Raw genomic sequence first — 21014 nt, forward strand, 5'->3', positions numbered from 1 at the left:
GGACCATAGAACGGGACTCTCAAAGCCTTGACATCGCATCCGGGAGATAAGTCAGTAAATTCGAGTAAAATCACAGTCTTCGCTTATCCCGTGCGAATGCACCACAAATTCAGAGGTGGGGGGTAATTTCAAAATCACACAAAGTCCCCAGATAATACTAATCCCGTGCGAATAGGGCTTAAGACAAAGTGTAACTGCTGATGTAATATTCTTTGTTTTTGAGCAGGTGTTTGCGAGTGAATCCAAAAGGTCTGGATGAAGAGAGTAAAGATTATCTGTCGCTCTATCTGCTCCTGGTCAGCTGTCCTAAGAGTGAGGTTCGGGCGAAGTTCAAGTTCTCCATCCTTAACGCTAAGGGCGAGGAAACCAAAGCTATGGGTGAGATTTTTATCAATTTCTTAAGAATTAATAATTTTTTTATTCGGGGAAGGAAGCAGTACGATAGTTTATACCATGGTATTAGCTTCCTTATATAAGCTGTCTTTTGTCTTGTGTCCATCCAGTTTCAAATAAAAAGAATTAGCAGTTTAAAGGTAGCTAATTTCATTTCAGCTATTTTATTATTTCTTATATGAGACCCTGGACCACAAAACCAGTCATAAAGATACATTTTTCGAAATTGATATGTATACATCATCTGAAAGCTGAATAAATAAGCTTTCCATTGATGTTTGGTTTGTTAGGATAGGACAACATTTGGCCGAGATACAACTATTTGAAAATCTGGAATCTGAGGGTGCCAAAAAAAATAAAAAATTGAGAAAATCGCCTTTAAAGTTGTCCAAATGAAGTTCTTAGCAATGCATATTACTAATCAAAAATTAAGTTTTAATATATTTACAGTAGGAAATTTACAAAATATCTTCATGGAACATGATCTTTACTTAACATCCAAATGTTTTTGGCATAAAAGAAAAATAATACAAAAAAAAAATTTGACCCATACAATGTATTGTTGGCTATTACTACAAATATACCCCAGCGACTTAAGACTGGTTTTGTGGTCCAGGGTCACATATATAAACCATTTAAATTGGTTGCCAGCCAAAATAACTGTATCGTTTTAGTGATATAAAATTGCTCATACAGAGATTTTTGTCCACCTCTAATCTAGTATATAATTTGATCTCCTTAAAATAAACTGTGCATAAGCAGAAGCAAATTTCATTCCCGCATACTCATCACAATCAGTGTTTTATGAAACATTTATTTAATCAGAGAGTGTTTTTGCAGACTAGCTCAGTATCGCTTGATCCCTTTAGGGACCTGTAGATCCTACAAACACGGATACCTTCGAAACAAAGTTACACAGACTGGCATGCCTCTGAAAGTGTGAATGGTGCGGTATTTTCTGTGAAAGTAATAACATTCAATGTGAACTTTTCCCCTTGTATTATTAAATTTGAGGCAGGCGGCAGTGTTTTAATTGAGATTTTTTTGGGGTGATGGCCTCCAGGCTGTCCTGTTTGATGGGTGTAAGTGGGTTTCAGGGGGTTTGGCCTTCAGTGCCTCTGAATTACAGTTGCTCAGATGGAACAACTTTATGCCTGATTTCGCTTTTCTGTTTTTTTTTTTAACCAAGTATTATTCATAGCTGTGGGGTGTGTGTGTTCCTGTAAGGTGGTTTTGTTATTCTCATAGGAAAAATATTTCTGACATCCTGGTGTGGATGTTAAAAGCTGGTGAATGCGCATTTATAAATGTAAACATAACACATTGAAAAAAATCAATGTGCATATGATATGAATGTGGGTATGTGTGTGTTAGGTCAGTGAATTTTGTAGCTCGCAAGTTTATGGAGTTTATTGGTATATAGAGAAGAAATGGTGAAACAAAAACGTGTGTGTTTTGTTAGGAACTTTAGTCTTCAACTAAACATTCTAATTTACCCAGTTTTTGCTCTGTCCAAAAGTTCATTAGTTCACTCAAAATTGAAAATTCTGCCATCGTTTACTCACCCTCATGTCGAACCCAAATAGTTTTTTTATTCTATGGAACATATAATGTACAGATTGCTGTTTTTAATGCATCTACAATGAATGAGGAGTGTAGTTTTCAAACTTAAAGAAGGATGCAAAGGCAACAAAAGTGTATGATAAAGTGACTCTGACGTGCACTATATTCCAGGTGTTTTGAAGTCATATGATCGATTTGTGTGATGAACAGACTGAAATTTAGGCAGTTAACCGATAATCTTCCCCTCTATTTAACTGTTAAATGCTGCGATTGATCATTGAGTGAGTTAATCTCGTGAACTGGATCAGTCTGATTCATGAACAGGTGTTTTGAAGTCATATGATCGATTTGTGTGATGAACAGACTGAAATTTAGGCAGTTAACCGATAATCTTCCCCTCTATTTAACTGTTAAATGCTGTTAAATCTTTTTTTTGTATTACCTTTTTTTGTGAACTGAATCAATTGCCAAGGACAGCTGGAGCAAATGTCAAGGTTTTAATGACATTTTAGTATGTTCCTTACACAAAGCTATCGAATGGCTGGCTGCAGAGAACATGAAATATATCACAACACATTTTTATACTAAAATGCTGCTTTTTTGTTGTTGTTATTTTAGACCATAATGGATCTAGTCTTCATCCACATCTGTTATATTTGAAAGGATTTCAAGGATATTGAGCTATTGTGCTGGATGAAATAAAGATTTGTAAATAAAGTAAATGATGACAGAACTTTAATTTCTGGGTCCTTTAAAGTTCTCCTCACCACATCTCTGCCCATGTGTATATAGGACAGACACTAAATGCTTGCTTTTGTTTTGATATACAGTGAACTAATTCTCTATAAACAATGTACAACTGGTGTACAAACAATACATTTACATTAACATTAAAAAACAAATGTTCTTCAAACCCCACTTGTGTGATTTTTAGGCAAGGTAAGCTTAAGCTGGTAAACCGCCCCTGAATCGTCCTTGCGTCGATGCTGACGGTTTTATGCAAGCCTGAATTAGATGTTACACAAAAGGCGGCGAGAGATTGCGTGGCCTGGAGAGATTAAACTGAGGTGCGAGCAGCAGTCACACTCTCATCTTTTTGAAGAATCTCACATATGGGCAGAGGAACGGGAGCGAAAGAAAGAGAAAAGGGTGCCAGATTGTGGCAGCGAGATGAGATGAGAGGTTGAACAACCCCGTCTCTCATTTTCCAATTTTCTCATTTTCTACACCTTAATGGGCGAGAAGGCGCTCCTTGTGTTTTGCCCCGCACTCCCCCTCTCTCCTCCATCTCTTTCCTCCACTCAACGTTCTCTCCATTTAGCGCCCCTCTGGAATTGGGGAGTGGGGTGACGTGCTTGGGGAGTGCCGACAGCCATCGTACAGTGATGGGGAGAGTTTTTAAAGTGGGACGGAGGATGAAAATATGGCAGCAGAAATTGCTCTATCGGTTCTGGATCATTTAGAATCCAATTTAATCCTGCCCTCCTCTTGGGGGAGAGCGAGATGAACGAGAGAGGAGGGGGAAAAAGCAGAGGTGGAGAAAGAGAAATAAAAACAAAGTAAAGTGCTTTAATTAAGAGGGCTGTGAGAAGGCACTGGGACTCTGCAGCATGACTTGTGTTTATGGAGTCAGTCCTGGGCATGACGACGAACAAATAGAGGTGCTGAGGAACCTGGTCCTCTCTGAGGATCAGTGATCAGGTCTGACGGACATATGAAACCAGTTTCAGGAGAGCACTGGATGGTTGAGTAGTGTATAAACTACTCAGTTGACGGTCCTTTCACTGCGTGCTGTGTGTAGTTATACAGATGAGACTGCGTGCTGGCAGATATTGATTCTGAATGTGCTTTATTGGCTATTGACCGTTTGATGAACATTTACACAACAGAGCTTTACTGCTGTTGCTCTGAGCCCCGTGTGGCCTGTAGCTTTTAATATTCCCATAGATCAACATTTATAATGCTGACTGTTTCTATGTAAAGCCACAGAAGGATGAGGATTTAAATGATTTTTTGGCTGGTCAACCACATTTGTGGGTGAATATTTAGTATATCTAATTCAAATGCATGTGAAATAAATGCACAAAAACCTATTTAATGTATGGGAACCTAAAAAGACGTCTGTACCCTTTGTATTCACGTTGTCCATGGCTTTGAAAGTGAAATTTTTTTTGAATTCATATTCTATTTGACTACTTTTTGAAAACACTCAAAAAAAAACCAACCTTTTTCAACAATGTGCAGAAGCTAACAGCGATATGCGTTGGTCCAACATGCACATTGATAGCTTTTGTCTGTTTTATGTAATATTCAAGTTCGTGTCGTTGCTTCTAAGCAACAACATTTCCTGTCAAAAGTCAATTCGAGATGTCTTACAAGTTACCCGCCACATCTGTGATAAAATTATCAGCATTCAACTGGTGACAGGTGTTAATTTCATAACCTGCTATTAAACTCTGTTTGTTTTTGTTGCTCTCATATATTGTACATTTAGTTTAACAATACTTTGCAGTGTTCTCACGTAGCCGGACGTTTGACTAACAACATAGTGTGGTCCACAATGCAGCTTATTCCAGCCAAGAGCTGCCCAGAGACCAGAAGTTTTTACAGACCCAATCGAGACAAGCCGATCAGAGTTGACTGTTTATCATATCAGGCAGTTAAAGGTGTTTTGCTCTCTGTATGTTTGTACAGGAGTGTCAAGGTTAGAGGAATTATTGGATGGTGTTTACACTGGAGGATTGTGTTGATGCTGTTTTGAGAATGTCAGTTTACTTACATTATTGTTCTGACATTGTGCTACTGAACTCTCTATTAATGGCAGAGTGTAAGTCGAGGATGTTGTTGTTGTTGTTCAGAAAAATGTGACCGATCTCACTATATTTCTCTTTTTAGTGTCATGTAGCCAGACTTTTGAATATTCTTGAAAAATCTGTCCACTTTAAAGCTTATTCTGTACAAGATCCACCCATATAGACGGGAAGCGACCATCTAACTAAAAGACCATCTGCTAAAAGATATAATTTGCTTGCTACTAAGTGGCTCGAGTGTAATTCTTGGAAATCTTTCAAAGAGTAGATGCCATGGTCCTCGCAAACATTGGCAAATCCAATGAGGAAATATTCTCCAGCAGAAAAACCTGTGTATCCTGACACCTGAAAATTGCATATGTGCAAGCCAACTGGTTATTTCAGCCAACTTTTGCTTTGTGTGTGTGTGCGAAGTATGCATCAGGTCATCTGTGGGCGGTCAATGGGTGTTTCGTCCGAGGCTGAGACTACTTGACGCCCTCAATGTCTTTTCTCAAGGAGTTCGAAATTGCGGTGTTGTGGATTAAAATGGTTTGCTGTTGAACTCTGGTCAATTGATGCATGCCCACAGGAATTCGTCTAGTTTTGCTCACTTACAGACGTGTTTTAAAGTATGGGCAAACAGAACTTGGCCTTTTGACCTCCCTGGCTTTCTGTGTATGCTTAGTGCATTTGCGATCGAGCAACCTTCTCTTTTTCTCTCTGTGTGCCAGGACATTAGGCACTGTGCCCCAAAGCCCAGCGCCGAGGCCTGAATATGTATTGCCACTGGCTGCTCTTTCTATTTCATTGCTTTAACTCTCTCTTCTCCCTGCATAATCCATCTGTCAGTCCTTTTTATTGGAGCTGTATTCTGTCAGATGTCCTAAAACACTCCTCCTCGTTTCTGCTTGTGTATTCGTGTCCACAGAGGCCTGACCCTGGTTGGATGCCAACAGGAACTTGCCCTGCCCTACTGCAATTGGTTAGTTGCTAGATGTCCCCAATGAGAGCACAAATTTAGCCACTGCCCTGATCTGACCCCAGACCTCCTCGAGAGACCAATCAGTGTCTCTGTCACTCTTTCTTTCCACCCCCTGTCAATCTTCCTTTATGTTTCATGAAAGGTTTATGCATCTGTGGGCAAGGGTTTTGCATAAACATGTGAAATGGCATCGTTTTTTCTTCATATGACCAGCAAAGTAGCTTTCACCTGTGGTGTGTTCAAGCCCGTATGGTGTGGGGATTGAAAAATTGTTTTGAAATTCTGCTTCTCCCATTTAATAGGTGAGTAACTTGATTTACTGAGGAGTTCTTGATTCTGGGAGGGTTAATTACCCACCGGTCCATCAGCATCTTCTCCAAAGCAGCTGAATCAAACCATGCCATCTGTGAACACTCTTGTCTGTCCAATTTGAGACATCACAACTCATGAGCAATACGGGCAGTCACATATTGCAAGAATTACCTCAGCAGAGGCATAACTTAGACCAATAAATTGGCCAATACTTGACCATTTTGAGATGTATTTTTTTATGCATGACTCATTAGATTCGACCAGTTTGGAGCCGACGTCACAGTTACATCACTTGCAGCTGCGCGCGCATTGTGGTGGCAGAAAAACACTGGTAACAAGTGGAGGCAAATGGGTAGAAGCCATGGAATAAGAGAAAAAAAAGTATTGTTGTGCCTTTGGATGTCAGAATTGGAATGTAAATAATTTTTATTGAATACTGTCTTCAAAGACACCATTTAAAGCTAAACGCAGATATTTAAAAGGACAGACTATTGATGAAACCTGTTATGATTACTCTACTTTTAAAGCATAAATTTGATTCAAACAATAGGTCTACATAATATTCACATATGCAGTTCACTTCATAGGGGGCATATTTTATTAGCCCTACAGTTACAGCATGAAATACTATTTAAACCTATAACATTTACCTATTTTATTTCACAATTCTAACTTCTTTTTTCTTGCAGATGCAAGTTTATATCTCCTAGTTCGGACTTTAGAACTCGATTTAACTCCACTATAGCAAGTTTGCCAATTCTGTGGAAAAAAGCCAGATGCGTGGCATATGAACTCATCATTCTGAGAAAAGAGAGAATGACAAGTTGAATTTTTTTATAAGAATTGTGAGATATAATCTCAGAATTGCGAGAATAATGTCAGAATTTTTAAATATAAACTCAAATTTACTTTTTTATTTTTTATTTTATTCCATGGCTTCCATAGGCTGCTACTTGAAAACTGTCATTTTCACTGTAATCACATAATCACTGTTTGCAAACACTGAAATTGGTCTATATTCTCTTGTTCTCTCGCTATATAAGTCTTTAAGGTGTGCCTGTTTTCCACACAACTAAAAGACAGCATGTATAATTTTTTAATTTAATGAAAATAAAGTGATGCCAGGCCACAAAGTTAGTTAATGTATTTACTTGCATGACGGTTAAGCACACTTCGCAACTGCCCTTATCCCCCAATTCTCATTATTGTAAAATATGTGAATGTAAAATTTTCAAAGTATTAATACATCTTAAATACATTTTGAATATATATTGTAACATCTATTTAAATTGAATCTGGAGTGGACATGTGCTTAATTGTCATTTCAAAAAGCTATGTTCCTAAAATGGGGTTTTTCGTAATCGTAATAATTAGCATTATATTGTCCTTTCTGCTGTTGGATACCTGCAGCAGCAGTTATTGGAAATCTGCTGTGACTTAAGTTCTGGTTTAAAGGGAGACCAGGGTCTTCCTGAGGCATGTCTTTGGTTGCCCTTCCAGTGCTCCTCTATTGCGCAGATCTGTATGACTGTCACAGTTGAGCTGTGAACACGCAGCCATTTCACACCATGTTAAAACACCTGCACACACACAAACAAACAGCAGCAGATTAACCGGCAATGACTTGAGCCCCAGCTGCGCTCGACCGACTGAGAAAAGAGGAAAGATGCTTCTCTAGAACAAGTGTAACGCTTTAGGAAGAGAGGATGTCACACTTGATAGAGTGTGCTTGTCACACATACCCACAATGCAACAGAAGCACAAAGGAATCTATTCATCTCTCCTTTTTTCGCTCTTCCCCACTCTCTGTCATGTATTTCTCTTCTCTCCCCTTCTGTGTATGAACGTAGTGACTAAGGAGAAATCCTCCAGTAGGATTTTGTCGACACGTCTTGATTCAGCATCACTTTCTTGTATTCTTGTTCTTCATCCTTCTCTTGTTGTTCCTTATTTTCTTCTCTTTCTTGTCTTATTCTTTTTCCTGCTTTTGTAGACTCTTCCCTTCTTATTCTTGTTCCTTTTACTTCGTCTTTGTTGTCTTTTCCCTTTCTCTTCCATTTATTCTCCTTCCCCTTGTTCTCCCTTTTATTCTGCCTCTTTTTTTGTTCTGGTGTCTTTTAAAATTGATAATTAAACTGCAAATGCTTGTTGTCACTACACTTGTATTGTAGAAAGCTTATTGTAATGGTGAAGATCTTTTTTTTTTTTTCTCCCCCAAAATACCTTTCAGTGTGGCTTATGTGAAATTGAGATGAACCTAATCCTGCTGGTCAGCTGAAACATCTACAGTCAAGATGGAGTGAAGATTTGGACATAGCAGCTATAAAAATACAAATGCATTCATGTAGGTTTAAGGTGCTTTCAGAGAAACTGCAGGAGAGTGAAAAATCACAAAATAATCAGACTGGTTATAATGCAGAAATTAATGGAGAGCAAGATTATAGACCTTGCCAGACAGGCAGAAAAGCCTCTTAAGGTGTATTTGGATTCAGATTAGTCTGAGATATGTGTGAGATTTATTGCATAGATTGTTTTTGCCTCCCTCTAATACTGAGACTGAATTATAGTGCATGGTGAAAGTTATTTCGATGGGATTTTGTTAATAGGTCATGCCATTACAGAGACCTGGAGCAAGGCCGGTGTTCTGTGTCCACCTAATCAATTTTGTGCCAATATGCTTTATTTTGTATTTTTGTTCAGAGAGCCAGCGGGCGTATCGCTTCGTACAAGGAAAAGACTGGGGGTTCAAGAAGTTCATAAGGCGAGACTTCCTCCTGGATGAGGCCAACGGACTGCTGCCTGATGACAAATTGACACTCTTCTGTGAGGTAAGCGATGCACGACCAATCATAAGCACTTCCTTTCGTAGGTTTAAAATATACTACTTTCCAAAAGTTTGGCGTCTGTAAGGTTTTCTTTTTTGTTTTTGAAAGTTAAGTCTCTTATGCTCCGCAAGGTTGCATTTATTTGATCAAAAAATATTATTATAATGTTAAATGACTGTTTTCAATTTTAAAATAATTTATTCCTGTGATGAAAAAGCTTAATGTTTAGCAGCCATTACTCTAATCTTTAGGGTCACATGATCTTTCAGAAATCATTCTAATTGGCTGATGTGTGATGCTTATTGTTATCAGTGTTGAAAGCTTCTAAATATTTTTGTGGAAACGGGGATAGATTTTTTTTGCTAAAGCTAAAAAAGAAAATAGATCAAAAGTGACTAATCCATCCATGCTAAATAAACGTTTTCATTATCTTACTGACCTCAAACTTGAACGGTAGTGTAAGTAGGGAAGGTTATTTTTTATTTGAAAAATGTAAATATATGATTGATCATGGGCGATTTCAGCTATAACAGTTAAAAGTTACGAGACCCCAGAATCGCATTGTTTTGAAAGAGCTCTTAACAAACCGGTCTTTAAAATCACCCGCTTTAAACCATTGTACTATAGTCATAGACGTTCAGACGGATGCTTTTAGTTGTTGCGTCATGCCACACACTGTTTTTTTGAGTGTACTGCTACAACTTTTGTTTAGATGATGTTAAAAATATATATTTTTTAAAAGTCTCAAGGTCCAAGTTTTATTCCGCTGCGCACGGTCTAGCTGTTTTTAAACACAAGAAAGTGCCTTATGTAAACACTCCCAAAGAAACATGTCTGATAGGGGTCAGGTGAACCTGATATCAACTTAATTATACAGGGTTTCCTTTAGACTAATTAGTCTGCTAGTCTTGAAAATATGTAGTTTTACACATCCTAATCAAGATGGACAAAGTCTTTCCTCTCCTCTCTCCTCCTCCTCCTCTCCACTCTCTTCCTGTGTCTCATTATTATTTCCCAGAACGTCAGCATTGCCTCCTCCTTCCTTTCTTCTTGCACCATTCTTAACTCAGTTTTCCTCCCACAATTCCATTCTCTTTTTTTTTTTGCCTACATTTGAAGTGCTTCTCTCTGTTTCTCTGTCCTCTGTTATGCGGTTTCTTTTTTAGGTGTTAGCTCCTTAAGTAAGGGCCTGAGCATACCTTTCCCTCTCTCTCTTTTTCTCTCTTGTTTTTAATGAGTAGAGGGGTCCCATTAGAGGTGAAATACTTGGTGTCATTGTGGCCAGTGAGATGGAGGGATTTTGAAGGAAAAAGAGTATGTCTAATTCTGGTTCCTTTCTCTGCATTTTAAAGATTGATGAAATCAGACTAATAACGCGTCAGTTTTCGCTAATGATTCGTTGACTTTAGTAGCTATTTTCGCTTGTTCGACCCACCTTTTCCTTTTCTCGTTCCATTTCTCTTTCTATAATGTTTTTCTCTGTAGGCTATATGCTCTCTCAGGTCTTCTCTCCTTCACCTGTACTTGCTTTCTCTTTCTTTTTCTTTCTCACCTCTCCATCGCTCCCTCGCTCCACCTCCATCCTCCAGCAGGTAGATTGCTCATAGTAAATAAATGAGCTCTACACTTCTCTCTCTCCATCTGACAGCAGCCATCTTTCACTCAGTGCAGCCATATGCCACACTGATATCTCAGATCCACTACGGCTGCAACATCTGCTGCTGATATGTATGTACACACACACATTCACACACGCGCACACACATATACACACACACACACACACACACACACACACACACAGAAGTTTACAAATGGTAGCAAGTTGAAGGAATAGTTTACTGAAAAATGAAAATTATTTACTCGCCCTCATACTTTCATGGTGCTCTTGAATCCTGTTTGAAGTCTCAGTCCCCATTTGTTGCATCAAAAAGAGCAAATACAGTACAGTACAACTCTTCAAAAATTTCACCTTTCAAAAGTTTGGAGTCGAAGATTTTTTTAATTATTTTGAAAGAAGCATCTCTTATGCTCACCAGGGCAGCATTTGTTTGATGAAAAAGACCGTAAAAGCAGTAATAATGTGAAACATTATTACAATTTTAAATAAGTTTTCTAGTTTAATGTAATTAAGTAATGTAATTTATTTTTGTGATGGCCAAACAGATTTTTCAGCATCATTACTCCATTTGTCAGTGTCACATGATACTTCAGAAATCATTCTAATATGCTGATTTGTTATCTGTGTTGGAAACGGTTGTACTGCTTAATATTTTTGTAGAAACATTTGGTCATGATTTTTTTCCCCAGGATTCTTTAAAAGAACAGCATTTTTAATAGACATTTGTAACATTATTCACATTTGATAACAGTAAAGATTTACATATACAGTATTTAATGCATAATTTCTGAATATTAATTAAAAAAAATATATTAATTAATTTAATTCATTTTTCATTTCAGAAAGGGAAAGTGTACATTAATCAACATTCATGAATGTAAATTTACCCAAGTTAGCTGGAAGGCTATTATTATTATTAGATATTATTAAGCCTGAAGCTAAATGAAAGAAAAAACCCCACAAACAATCAAAACCAATAATAGGACAAAAATGATAAACAACTCTTATCAAATATAATAGCTATATATATATAATATGATAATATAATAGTTGAATAGCATATGTAATACAATCAGTTAAAAACGAAAAAAAAAAAATCATAATGATAATAATAGTAGAAGCAACATCAGTGTTGACATTGTTGGTTTTTTAATTAGCCCACATTTTTGGATAGTAGTCTATGTTCCAGAGGTTTGGGTGTGACATGAAGGAAGGAAATTGTGATAATTTTCTTTTCTGGGTGAATGTTACTGTAAGAGGAAAGTTCTGTACCTGCAGCATCTGCTTTGTTCCTCTTCACCCTCAAAACACAGAGGGCTCAGCAGCGATGAGAATGTGATAGAGGGAAGGCGAGGGATTGGTATAAGTGCTAAACCATGTTACCCTAATGAAAGTGAAAGAGGATTTGAATATGTTAGTATTTAACATTTGTAAGTTTCCCTGTAAACATTCACACTATATGTGACACACTGATGTGGTGTGATCCTCAAAATGCATTAATCTTTACCTCAGCATTGTGCTTGCATCTCTACAAAGGGTGTTTTCAAAGTCAGGAATCCCTTTTCACGGATGCATGAGGTCGGTAGTCTCTCTGCAGACGAGTCCGCTCACACGCATACATAATCACAGACAGTTCAGTGAGACGAGAGGCAGATGCTGGTGTCAGAAGGAGGGAAAGAGAGGAATAAGATCAGGTGAAGGAGAAAAAGAGAGGTTAGCGGTCAGGGCCAGACTTGAACAGCTTGTGTCGAAATGATGCGTGTAAAAGCGTATGTGTAGTCTGAAACAGAATGACTGTATAAACACCAGCTCTCTGACACTAACGCACAGCTGCTTACAAATAAAGCTTGCCTCTCGGTTTGTCGGTCGCATTTTTTTTTTTTTTTAGGATGAAATGAATACAATTGGCCACATAGTTTTGACATCAGATATACACATTAGTGTCTGTCTGTCTGATCAGTCTGTCTGTCTGCCTATCTGTCTGTCTGATCAGTCTGTCTGTCTTGTCTGTCTGTCTGATCTGTATTTGTATGTATATACATAAAATACAAACAGACTCAAATCTATCTGTTATTATCTGTCTGTGTATTTTATTTGAGAAATATGTTTATGGTGTCCGGTAGTGGGAAATTCTGTGCTTAATTGTCTTTTGCATTGGTGTGCAGTGGAGGAGTGTTTGTTATTAAGAGTTGAAGTGAGAAGATACTGTGTGGTAATTCTCTAATTAAAGTGTGTGTAAATTACGCACTGCTTGGTTTGATTAATCAATGAATTCATTATGACCTGGACAAGCTCATTAGCATGAGTCTGATACAGCGCTAGTAGTCAGGACTGCCGCTGTCCTGAAGTGTGTATTTATAGATGCAGGAAGTCACCTGCATTTATTGTTCCTCCCTTTTTTTCCCATCTTGTCTCTGCCTTTTTCAGTTTTGCGTGCCACTAATGAGTGAGTGATGAATGTCCTCACATGGGTTTCACTCAGCGAGTTTGAGTGTGTGTCGCATGTTCATTAATCAAGTTCAGTGGAAGAGTAGCGTACATGCACTAGTTTACACCCTCCTCCCTCATTAGTTGCTGTGTTTAGATTTACACACAATAAGCAGTTCAGTCATACTTGAGTCCAGACAGCACAGAGCTGCTCTAGTGTCCATCTTGCACTGCTCATTAAAGTGTTGTGCTTGACTTTAAAGTAGTGATCCGTCCTATTTCTGAGGCTGAAGATAAAGTCTTGTGTTTGTAAACAGACAGATAGGCATAACTCCAGTGACTTATTCAGCAGCTAATTCTTGGCCGAAGCCGAACATAATGAAACACTGGACCGAAGGACGAATACCGAACACGTTTTTTTCGCATTTTGTATCCATATATTTTGCCAATTTTTTTCCACCATTGCATAAATTAAATGGCCAAAATGTGCTTTTTACTGTTTTGTCTAGCTTTTCAAAATAAAAAAAAATATAAAAATTATTTACAAAACAACAATTTATAAATATATACTTAACACTGAATATTTGTTACGTTCTAGCAGACACTATACCAACAAAGCACAATTTAAATTCAAATTAATAAGTTATGGCCAATAATATTTTTTGGCCATTTTCGAGACCCACTTCTTGAATCAGTTATATGTACTTTTTACTGTACAAATAAATGCAGCCTTGCCGAGCAGAAGATAATTATTTTACACTAACACTATGTGTGTGTTATAATTTATTTATAGAGCTGTTGTAATTATTATCATTGTTGTCTTATTTCATTTCAAAAATGCATAAAAATAGCAGCTGACGAGTAATACAGTTTCAGCGCAGGTTTCCTTGCGCTTTGGACTTTGAACCCTGACTAACAAGCAGATAGCGCCGCAAGCTCGAACAGCGCTGTTTGAATACATGCAATTCGTGTGTGTATTAGAAAACAACGTTCTGCAGTTTATTTACTAATTGTTTGAGGCCATTTCGCGATTTCAATCATCATACAGTAACCAGCAACATCGGAGACATGCGATTCGGTACTAAAGAGTCTCTCGCTGTCAGTGCTTATAATGCTTCCACACTGCTGACATGTTTGCTACATTAGTGAGTGCCTCTATTTGATCGCACCACATCATTGTTCGGTACAATTTATTCGGTCTTTTCGCTTATTCACCGAATGTTCGGCAACTGAAAAAAACGGAATAATTTCAGTTGCCGCACATTCGGTGCATCCGTAATAAAAATCTTCAAAAACGTTTAACTCTTGAATCTTCAATAATAATCATAAGATTTGGGCCATGTTATTTGTTGTGAATCATGACACTACAACATTATCATAAGGCCTTTTTGACCCTGTTTCATATTAATTTGAAATTAATAAATTTGTATTTTTATTGAAGCTCTATGAATACTGTAGGGTTGTCCTTCACAATTATTTTGGTAATTAAGTAATCGGTAGATTGTTCTGACGATTAATCGAGTAATCAGATAATCTTTTTTTTTTTTTTTTTTTTAAATAGACCTACGTGAACAATAGCCTTTAAAATTACTCAACATACATATATAATAGCAATAAGACAAAAATACATAAGTATTATGAACAATAGCGCTAATGTACATTATGCATTATAACAAATGCCTGCAGAGGGCGCCAACGGACTGACAGTTTTTTTTTTACACTTTACTGCGCAAACGAATCCTTGTTTAATATTGACTAAACAACATTGTTAATTTAATATCCACTTATTCTTTAATATTTGGCCATTTTTTTACGACAGAAATGCTACAGCATACTGTAATTTCTTGAATATGTGGACATCAAAATGTGTAAACTCAAAGCGAGGGTTTAAAGTTTCATTTTGAATTGAATTTATTTAATTGAATCGTAGCATTTGTGATTTTGCAATAGCATTATGCTTTATTATGATTTTTAAATGGCTTAATATATCATGCAGCCTTGAAAAAATGGTAATAATGCGTTTCGTGGATTCTCGTCCGTGGAATGTGCCACTTCCGTTACTCGACACATAAAATGCAATCAAGGATTTTTTTTTAAATTGAGTACTAGAATTGAATCAAGAAATCGTGACAGCTCTAGAATGCTGCTTAATAGGAAGGGGTTTTCTATCCTTGTGTCTTTAGTTCAGATGTTTTAATGGTGTTTTTTGTTGTTGTGATGTTAGTGCAGGCGTTTTGGTGGTTGTTTCTGTTGTTTTGCTGGTATTGCAGTGTTTTTGTGAAGAATTTGTGTTGTGATGCCCATAACAACTTGTTAGTTTTAGGTTTATGTACAGCAGAAAGGATGAAAAGGAAATGGTTATATATATTTTTTTTTTGCTCCCCAGCCTGTCCTCATCTTGCTCGTTTTCTCGTCCTCTTTCCTTGTTTGTCCCTCTCCTTCTCGTCTGCTGTCTTCCCTGTTTTCCTTCAGGGGAAAGTCTGCTCCTCCATTAAGAACATACAAGGGTCCTTGACATTTAATTTCCTGTTTGTGGTGCTCTTTTACCCTCTTCCTGTGTCATACTCGCTCTCCTCCATCTCTATCCATCTCCGTCTCATTCTCACTCCTTTTTACTTTTATTTTTTGTCATTTCACTCTTGTCGGCTCCTGATTTTACCTCAAACTCTTGCCCTCTGAGCATTATGGGGTCATTTTGCAGAGAAATGTCCAGTTTTCTTTCATTACATTTACAGACTTTTCAAATCTGAAGTGAATGTTCAGTACAGTCTCATGATGCTGTAATAGGCATCTCACATGGTTTTGAAACCCCCTCAGTCTTGAGGTTTGTCTGTGTGGAGTTTTGCTCATTAAAGAAATGTGCCTTATATGGCAATTAACTTGGTGTGAGAACCTGTGGCATTTCAGCGTGTGTGTGTGTGACTCCTGGAGTGAGATAAATGAACCTGCTTATGTCTGCGGGAACAGGTGGCTAAGTCAGCATGGTGGCCCGCCACACACACATACGCACGCTCACACACAGAGACCAGTAACAAATTGAGGCAATTTGTGTAAATTAAGAGATAACTAGACGGCTGCCCTTGTTGAACAGTCGTTGTAGTGTCCCCCCTGAGCCACTGGAATCGGGATCTACCATATTGGCTGACATATGGATGTCCTTAAATGTGTCTTTATAATAAACATAAGTTAACCCAGCACACATGAATCTGGTGTCTTTAAAATAGTGTTTGGCTTTGTGTGTGTGTGTGTTTGTGTGTGTTTAAGCAGAGTGGCTAATGGCTGAGATAATCCATATGTAATTTAGTAATAATATAACAACACAAATGTGCATCTATTTTATTTTATTATATGTATTTTTTATTTATCACTATTTCACACATTTGTAATGGCCAGCACTAATTTGGTTTTGCATTTTGTTTTTGTGTGTTTAGGTGAGTGTGGTGCAGGACTCTGTGAACATCTCGGGTCAGAACACCATGAACATGGTGAAGGTTCCTGACTGCCGGCTGGCAGATGAACTGGGTGGACTGTGGGAACATTCCAGATTCACGGACTGCTCACTGTGTGTCGCCGGGCAGGAGTTCCAGGCACACAAAGCCATACTGGCAGGTAATGTGGGAAACACGCACACTTACGTGAACTTTTTTAGAGATTCACATATGCTAAGATTTTTGAAAGAAAATAATTGCAGATGAGTAATGTCAACATTTTCATGAGCTTTTGTAATTTTTTTCCCTTTTTTTTTTTATATATTTATATTTAATTTTCTTTTTTATAAAAATTTTAGTAATTGTAGAATAAAAAAAAAAAAAAAAAGAAATCTTGCCTTAGCAACTACCTGAAATAAGGGGGGTTTTTTAAAAATTTATTTCAGCATTATTTTAATTCATTAAAAGATTTTTAAATGTTTTAGTTTACTCGTCGTTCCAAACCCGTAAGACCTTTATTCGTCTTCAGAACACAAATTAAGATATTTTTTGATGAAATCCGGGAGCTTTCTGACCCTGTATAGACAGCAATGTAACTGACACGTTCAAGGCCCAGAAACATAGTAAGGACATTGTTAAAGCAGCACTATGTAACTTTTGGCAATATATTTATATTTAATTTTTTTTTTTATAAAAATTTTAGTAATTTTAGAAAAAAAAAAAAAAAAAAAAGAAATCTTGCCTTAGCAACTACCTGAAATAAGTGGGGTTTTTTAAAAATTTATTTCAGCATTATTTTAATTCATTAAAAGATTTTTAAATGTTTTAGTTTACTCGTCGTTCCAAACCCGTAAGACCTTTATTCGTCTTCAGAACACAAATTAAGATATTTTTTGATGAAATCCGGGAGCTTTCTGACCCTGTATAGACAGCAATGTAACTGACACGTTCAAGGCCCAGAAACATAGTAAGGACATTGTTAAAGCAGCACTATGTAACTTTTGGCACTCTAGCGGTTAATAAACAGAACTGCACACATCCCACGGAAGAACATTCCAACCGGAGCTACTTCTCTAAGTGTATGTCTATGGCGATTCACGTAGGTATGTGTTACTCCGCAGTGGTGACGACCCGACCAGGCTACAATAGTCCAAATATAAGTACTTATTATAAGTGTACCGTAGTGATTTGGAATAAGACAAATTCGCGGTTTGGAAGATGAATTCATGATGTACTCGCTCATTATATACATTTTGCAAATTTTGAACACAGAAAAAGTTACATAGTGCTGCTTTAAAATAGTCCATGTGACATCAGTGGTTCAACCGAAATTTGGAAAGCTACAAGAATATTTTTGTGTGCAAAGGAAACAAAAATAATGAATTTATTCAATAACTCTTCTCCTCCGCGTCACTGTCCGCCACCATTCATGAGAGTAACACGATGCATGCATGTGGTGCTGCTTAACAATGTCCTTACTATGTTTCTGGGACTGGAAATATTTCAGTTGGTTTGCTGTCTATGCAGGGTCAGAAAGCTCTCGAATTTCATTAAAAATATCTTAAAGGGGTTAAGAACTGCCGTTGCTTTTTATTTTGTACTGTTCTCTAAGGTCCACTTATAATGTTATCAAGATTTTTACATCAAAAAAACATAAGTTATAAGAAACAAGCTATTTTCTGTCTTGGATTTGACCCCCTAATCAGAACGCTCTGTTTGAATAGGCGTGGCAGATTGTAGACTCAGAAGTAGACGCCCACTGCTATGATTGGCTAATAGTTGTGTTTGTTTGACAGCCTACATCCTGTGATTTCCGTTGAAATTGCATAACTCTAAAAAAAAAAAATATATAAAACGATCTGTAAGAAGAGACAAAGAAATGGTGATCATGTAATAAAAACAGTTTCTCACACTTGTGTGTTGCCACATCGGATCCAATATAGTCAGCACTGCATCATCTTTTAGTTTCAATCTTTCTGAAAATCCTGCATCGAATTATGCCTTGTTTGTAAACAAATCTGCGGTAAAATGAAGTGAACAAAGGACCAAGTTCTTACTGACGCAGTCTGGATCTTCATTAAAAATAAAGTTCATTCATTCTTTCCTAAAATTGGGATCAGAAGGAAGGTAATGCAAGCACTGTTTTTCCAAAACTTGGCACTGCATAGTGTCTTGTCTTCAGAGCATCTTTATCATTTGGTTTCTGCGTAGACCTGCACGCCTCTATCGTTATTTACACTACATGCTTGAATTGGTTGGCGGTGCTTATCCACACTATTACATCATAGAGTAGAACAGTCTTTGACAGACTGCCTTCAATATAAGCTGTTTTTAAACTAACAACAACATTTTGAGTTCTGAAACTTACAGGATAGTTTTAATAGTACAATGATCTCTTATAAGTCAAAAGATCAAGGGAATTTTGGTTTCTCAGTTCATGACCCCTTTAGTTTGTGTTCCGAAGATGAACGAAGATGAGGTGAGTAATAATTGACAGAATTTTCATATTTGGGTGAACTATCGCTTATTTTACACAAAATTCACGTTTCCAAAAAATAAAAATAAATAGCCATTGACAAGTTTATTTGTGTATTTATGAAGTTGTTGAAGTCTGGTCACTAAACAAATCTCCCTCTGTCCTAATTCTCTGTGGCGATGTTGAAACCCGAAGACGGCTGTCTTATTGCTCAGTCAGTCAGTCACTTAGCAGACAGCTAAGGCACCTCATAAGGAATCTGTTTTTATATTTCAAGAACAAATTCATGTGAGCTTGAGAGATAACCAAGTGAATATTTAATGACTACACTGCTGATATCTTGTTAAAAATGAATCAATCATAAGTTAAAAATGTAAATGTATAAACTTTCACTGTTTTCGACGGTGAGAAGTGAGCTCAACAGTGAGCTCTGTCAGACACAGAACTACCGACCCACTCGCGCAGGATTGTGGGATATCATAGGCAGTGAAAGAAGCATCTGTGCTTCCTTCAAAAACCGAACAGACAGAGGTATCTTAGACATGATGTTAGTTAACATTTAAGTACCTTCCTAGTGATGTATCCTGCCTGAAAGGGCAGGATTTTTCAGGTTTCAGAAGCAGCTTCTCTCTCTCCCGCTGTCACTCGTGGTGAGGCGGGGTCCTCGTTATCTGGCCGTACCTGGTAGTGCTCATTAATCGCCGTGGAGACGGAGCTGATCGGCTGGTGTCTGAGCTGTGATTAGACCGTGTGTGAGGGAGAGAATGTGCCAGACTTCACACACATCTTTAAACAAGTTAAAGTTGCCATAGACAGATCTGACTCCATATCCAGACTTAACAGAGAGAGGAAGGTCTGAGCCGCCATCATCCCCTGGGTTAATCAGCCAAAAGCATCGGCAATTGCACCACGGCACAAATTGTCTGAGGAACCACTGTTAGACGTTTTGTTTTTTGATGCTGATGACTGAAACATTTCCTCAGAATCTTTGTTCACCATCCCGCTTATGATTTAACAAAAAAAGCACTGTACAAATATATTGAACTGATTACGTCTTTTGCCTAGCTCCATAAAAGCAGCACATTTCCTGATATAAAATAGTAGACCATATTGTAGCTTTCTTTTTCAGGTTTTTCATATCAAAATTTGTAATGTTGTGATTCATCTCAGAGCTTGTTGATTTGGTTCATGGCATGAACTCTTTTTCGAGGAAACTGTTTGAAATTTCCTTCAGAGAACATGAATGGGAAAAATACTTGGGCAACCAAGGCTGCTGAAAAAGTGCCCTGTCACTGTTTCACGCTGTTATAATTAGCAGATGTTATTTTTTATCAGAAGTTTTTGTTGTGCATTAAAAAGTCTTCTCTTTCACTTCCTCAGCACGTTCCCCAGTATTCAGCGCTATGTTTGAACATGAGATGGAGGAGAGTAAAAAGGTGAGCCTGTTTATTTATTTTATTTTCCTTCTCTTCTATCTCACATTTTGTGTCATTATACTTCAGAAGCTTATCCTTTTAGTCCGTCACAATCAAAGAGGCCCTCACATTTGTTCATGCACAGCTTGCTTTTTTTCGTGCTAGTGTTTTCCTGATGTCTCATTTCTGCAGTGTTTACTAGTTTCTAAGTATATTAGTTATCTCCCAGTAGGACTCAAATCCATCCTAACTATCAGCGGCCTAATTTTCAGTCCAGCTGTGTGTGTGTGTGTGTGTGTGGTCTAATACCTCCGCATTTACAGAGTTGCTCAACTGTACCATCTTCCTGCTTGTTCTCAATAGCTGATCGTAAATCACTATTTGCCATTTTTCTTGCATGGCTTTTTAATATGGCAGTCATGTTAGGTCTGATATAGATCAGAGCTGTGGAGTTTGTTCATAGAGGCGTTAAAGATTGCCTGTGTTAATCGGGAGGACTACACATGTCTATTTAAATGATGACTGAAGACATTGTTGTTTTTAGGACTGTCAAAGTTAACACTTGCAATTAATGAAATGTTTCTTACCATTTATTCATTTAATTTGACATTCATTTGTATAATGTAATCTAAGTAATGAACCCAATTCTTGCACCATAAAAGGAACTGAATGTGTTAACTACAAAAAAAAGTTGAATTAGTGGAATATATTTTATATATTTGCAGCAGTGTTGTTAAGTAATAACGGTTAAAATCGTTATTTTGTTAATTAAAATATAGC

The 21014-nt window shown here is 37.4% G+C and overlaps 1 protein-coding gene across 3 annotated transcripts in view; it reads left to right on the forward strand.

Annotated features, from left to right (window-relative positions):
• The window catches only part of spop (speckle type BTB/POZ protein), a 30335-nt gene that overhangs the window by 2353 nt on the left and 6968 nt on the right, over positions 1–21014 (forward strand). For all 3 annotated transcript variants that reach the window (XM_016279710.1, XM_016279709.1, XM_016279711.1), the window contains exons 3-6: positions 227–378; positions 8743–8870; positions 16347–16524; positions 20200–20255. In XM_016279710.1, the coding sequence (XP_016135196.1) occupies positions 227–378; positions 8743–8870; positions 16347–16524; positions 20200–20255 (514 nt within the window). The remainder of the gene's footprint in view (positions 1–226; positions 379–8742; positions 8871–16346; positions 16525–20199; positions 20256–21014) is intronic.

Source organism: Sinocyclocheilus grahami, unplaced genomic scaffold, assembly GCF_001515645.1.
Source record: "Sinocyclocheilus grahami isolate Dianchi unplaced genomic scaffold, SAMN03320097.WGS_v1.1 scaffold133.1, whole genome shotgun sequence".
NCBI classification, from domain to species: Eukaryota; Metazoa; Chordata; class Actinopteri; order Cypriniformes; family Cyprinidae; genus Sinocyclocheilus; species Sinocyclocheilus grahami.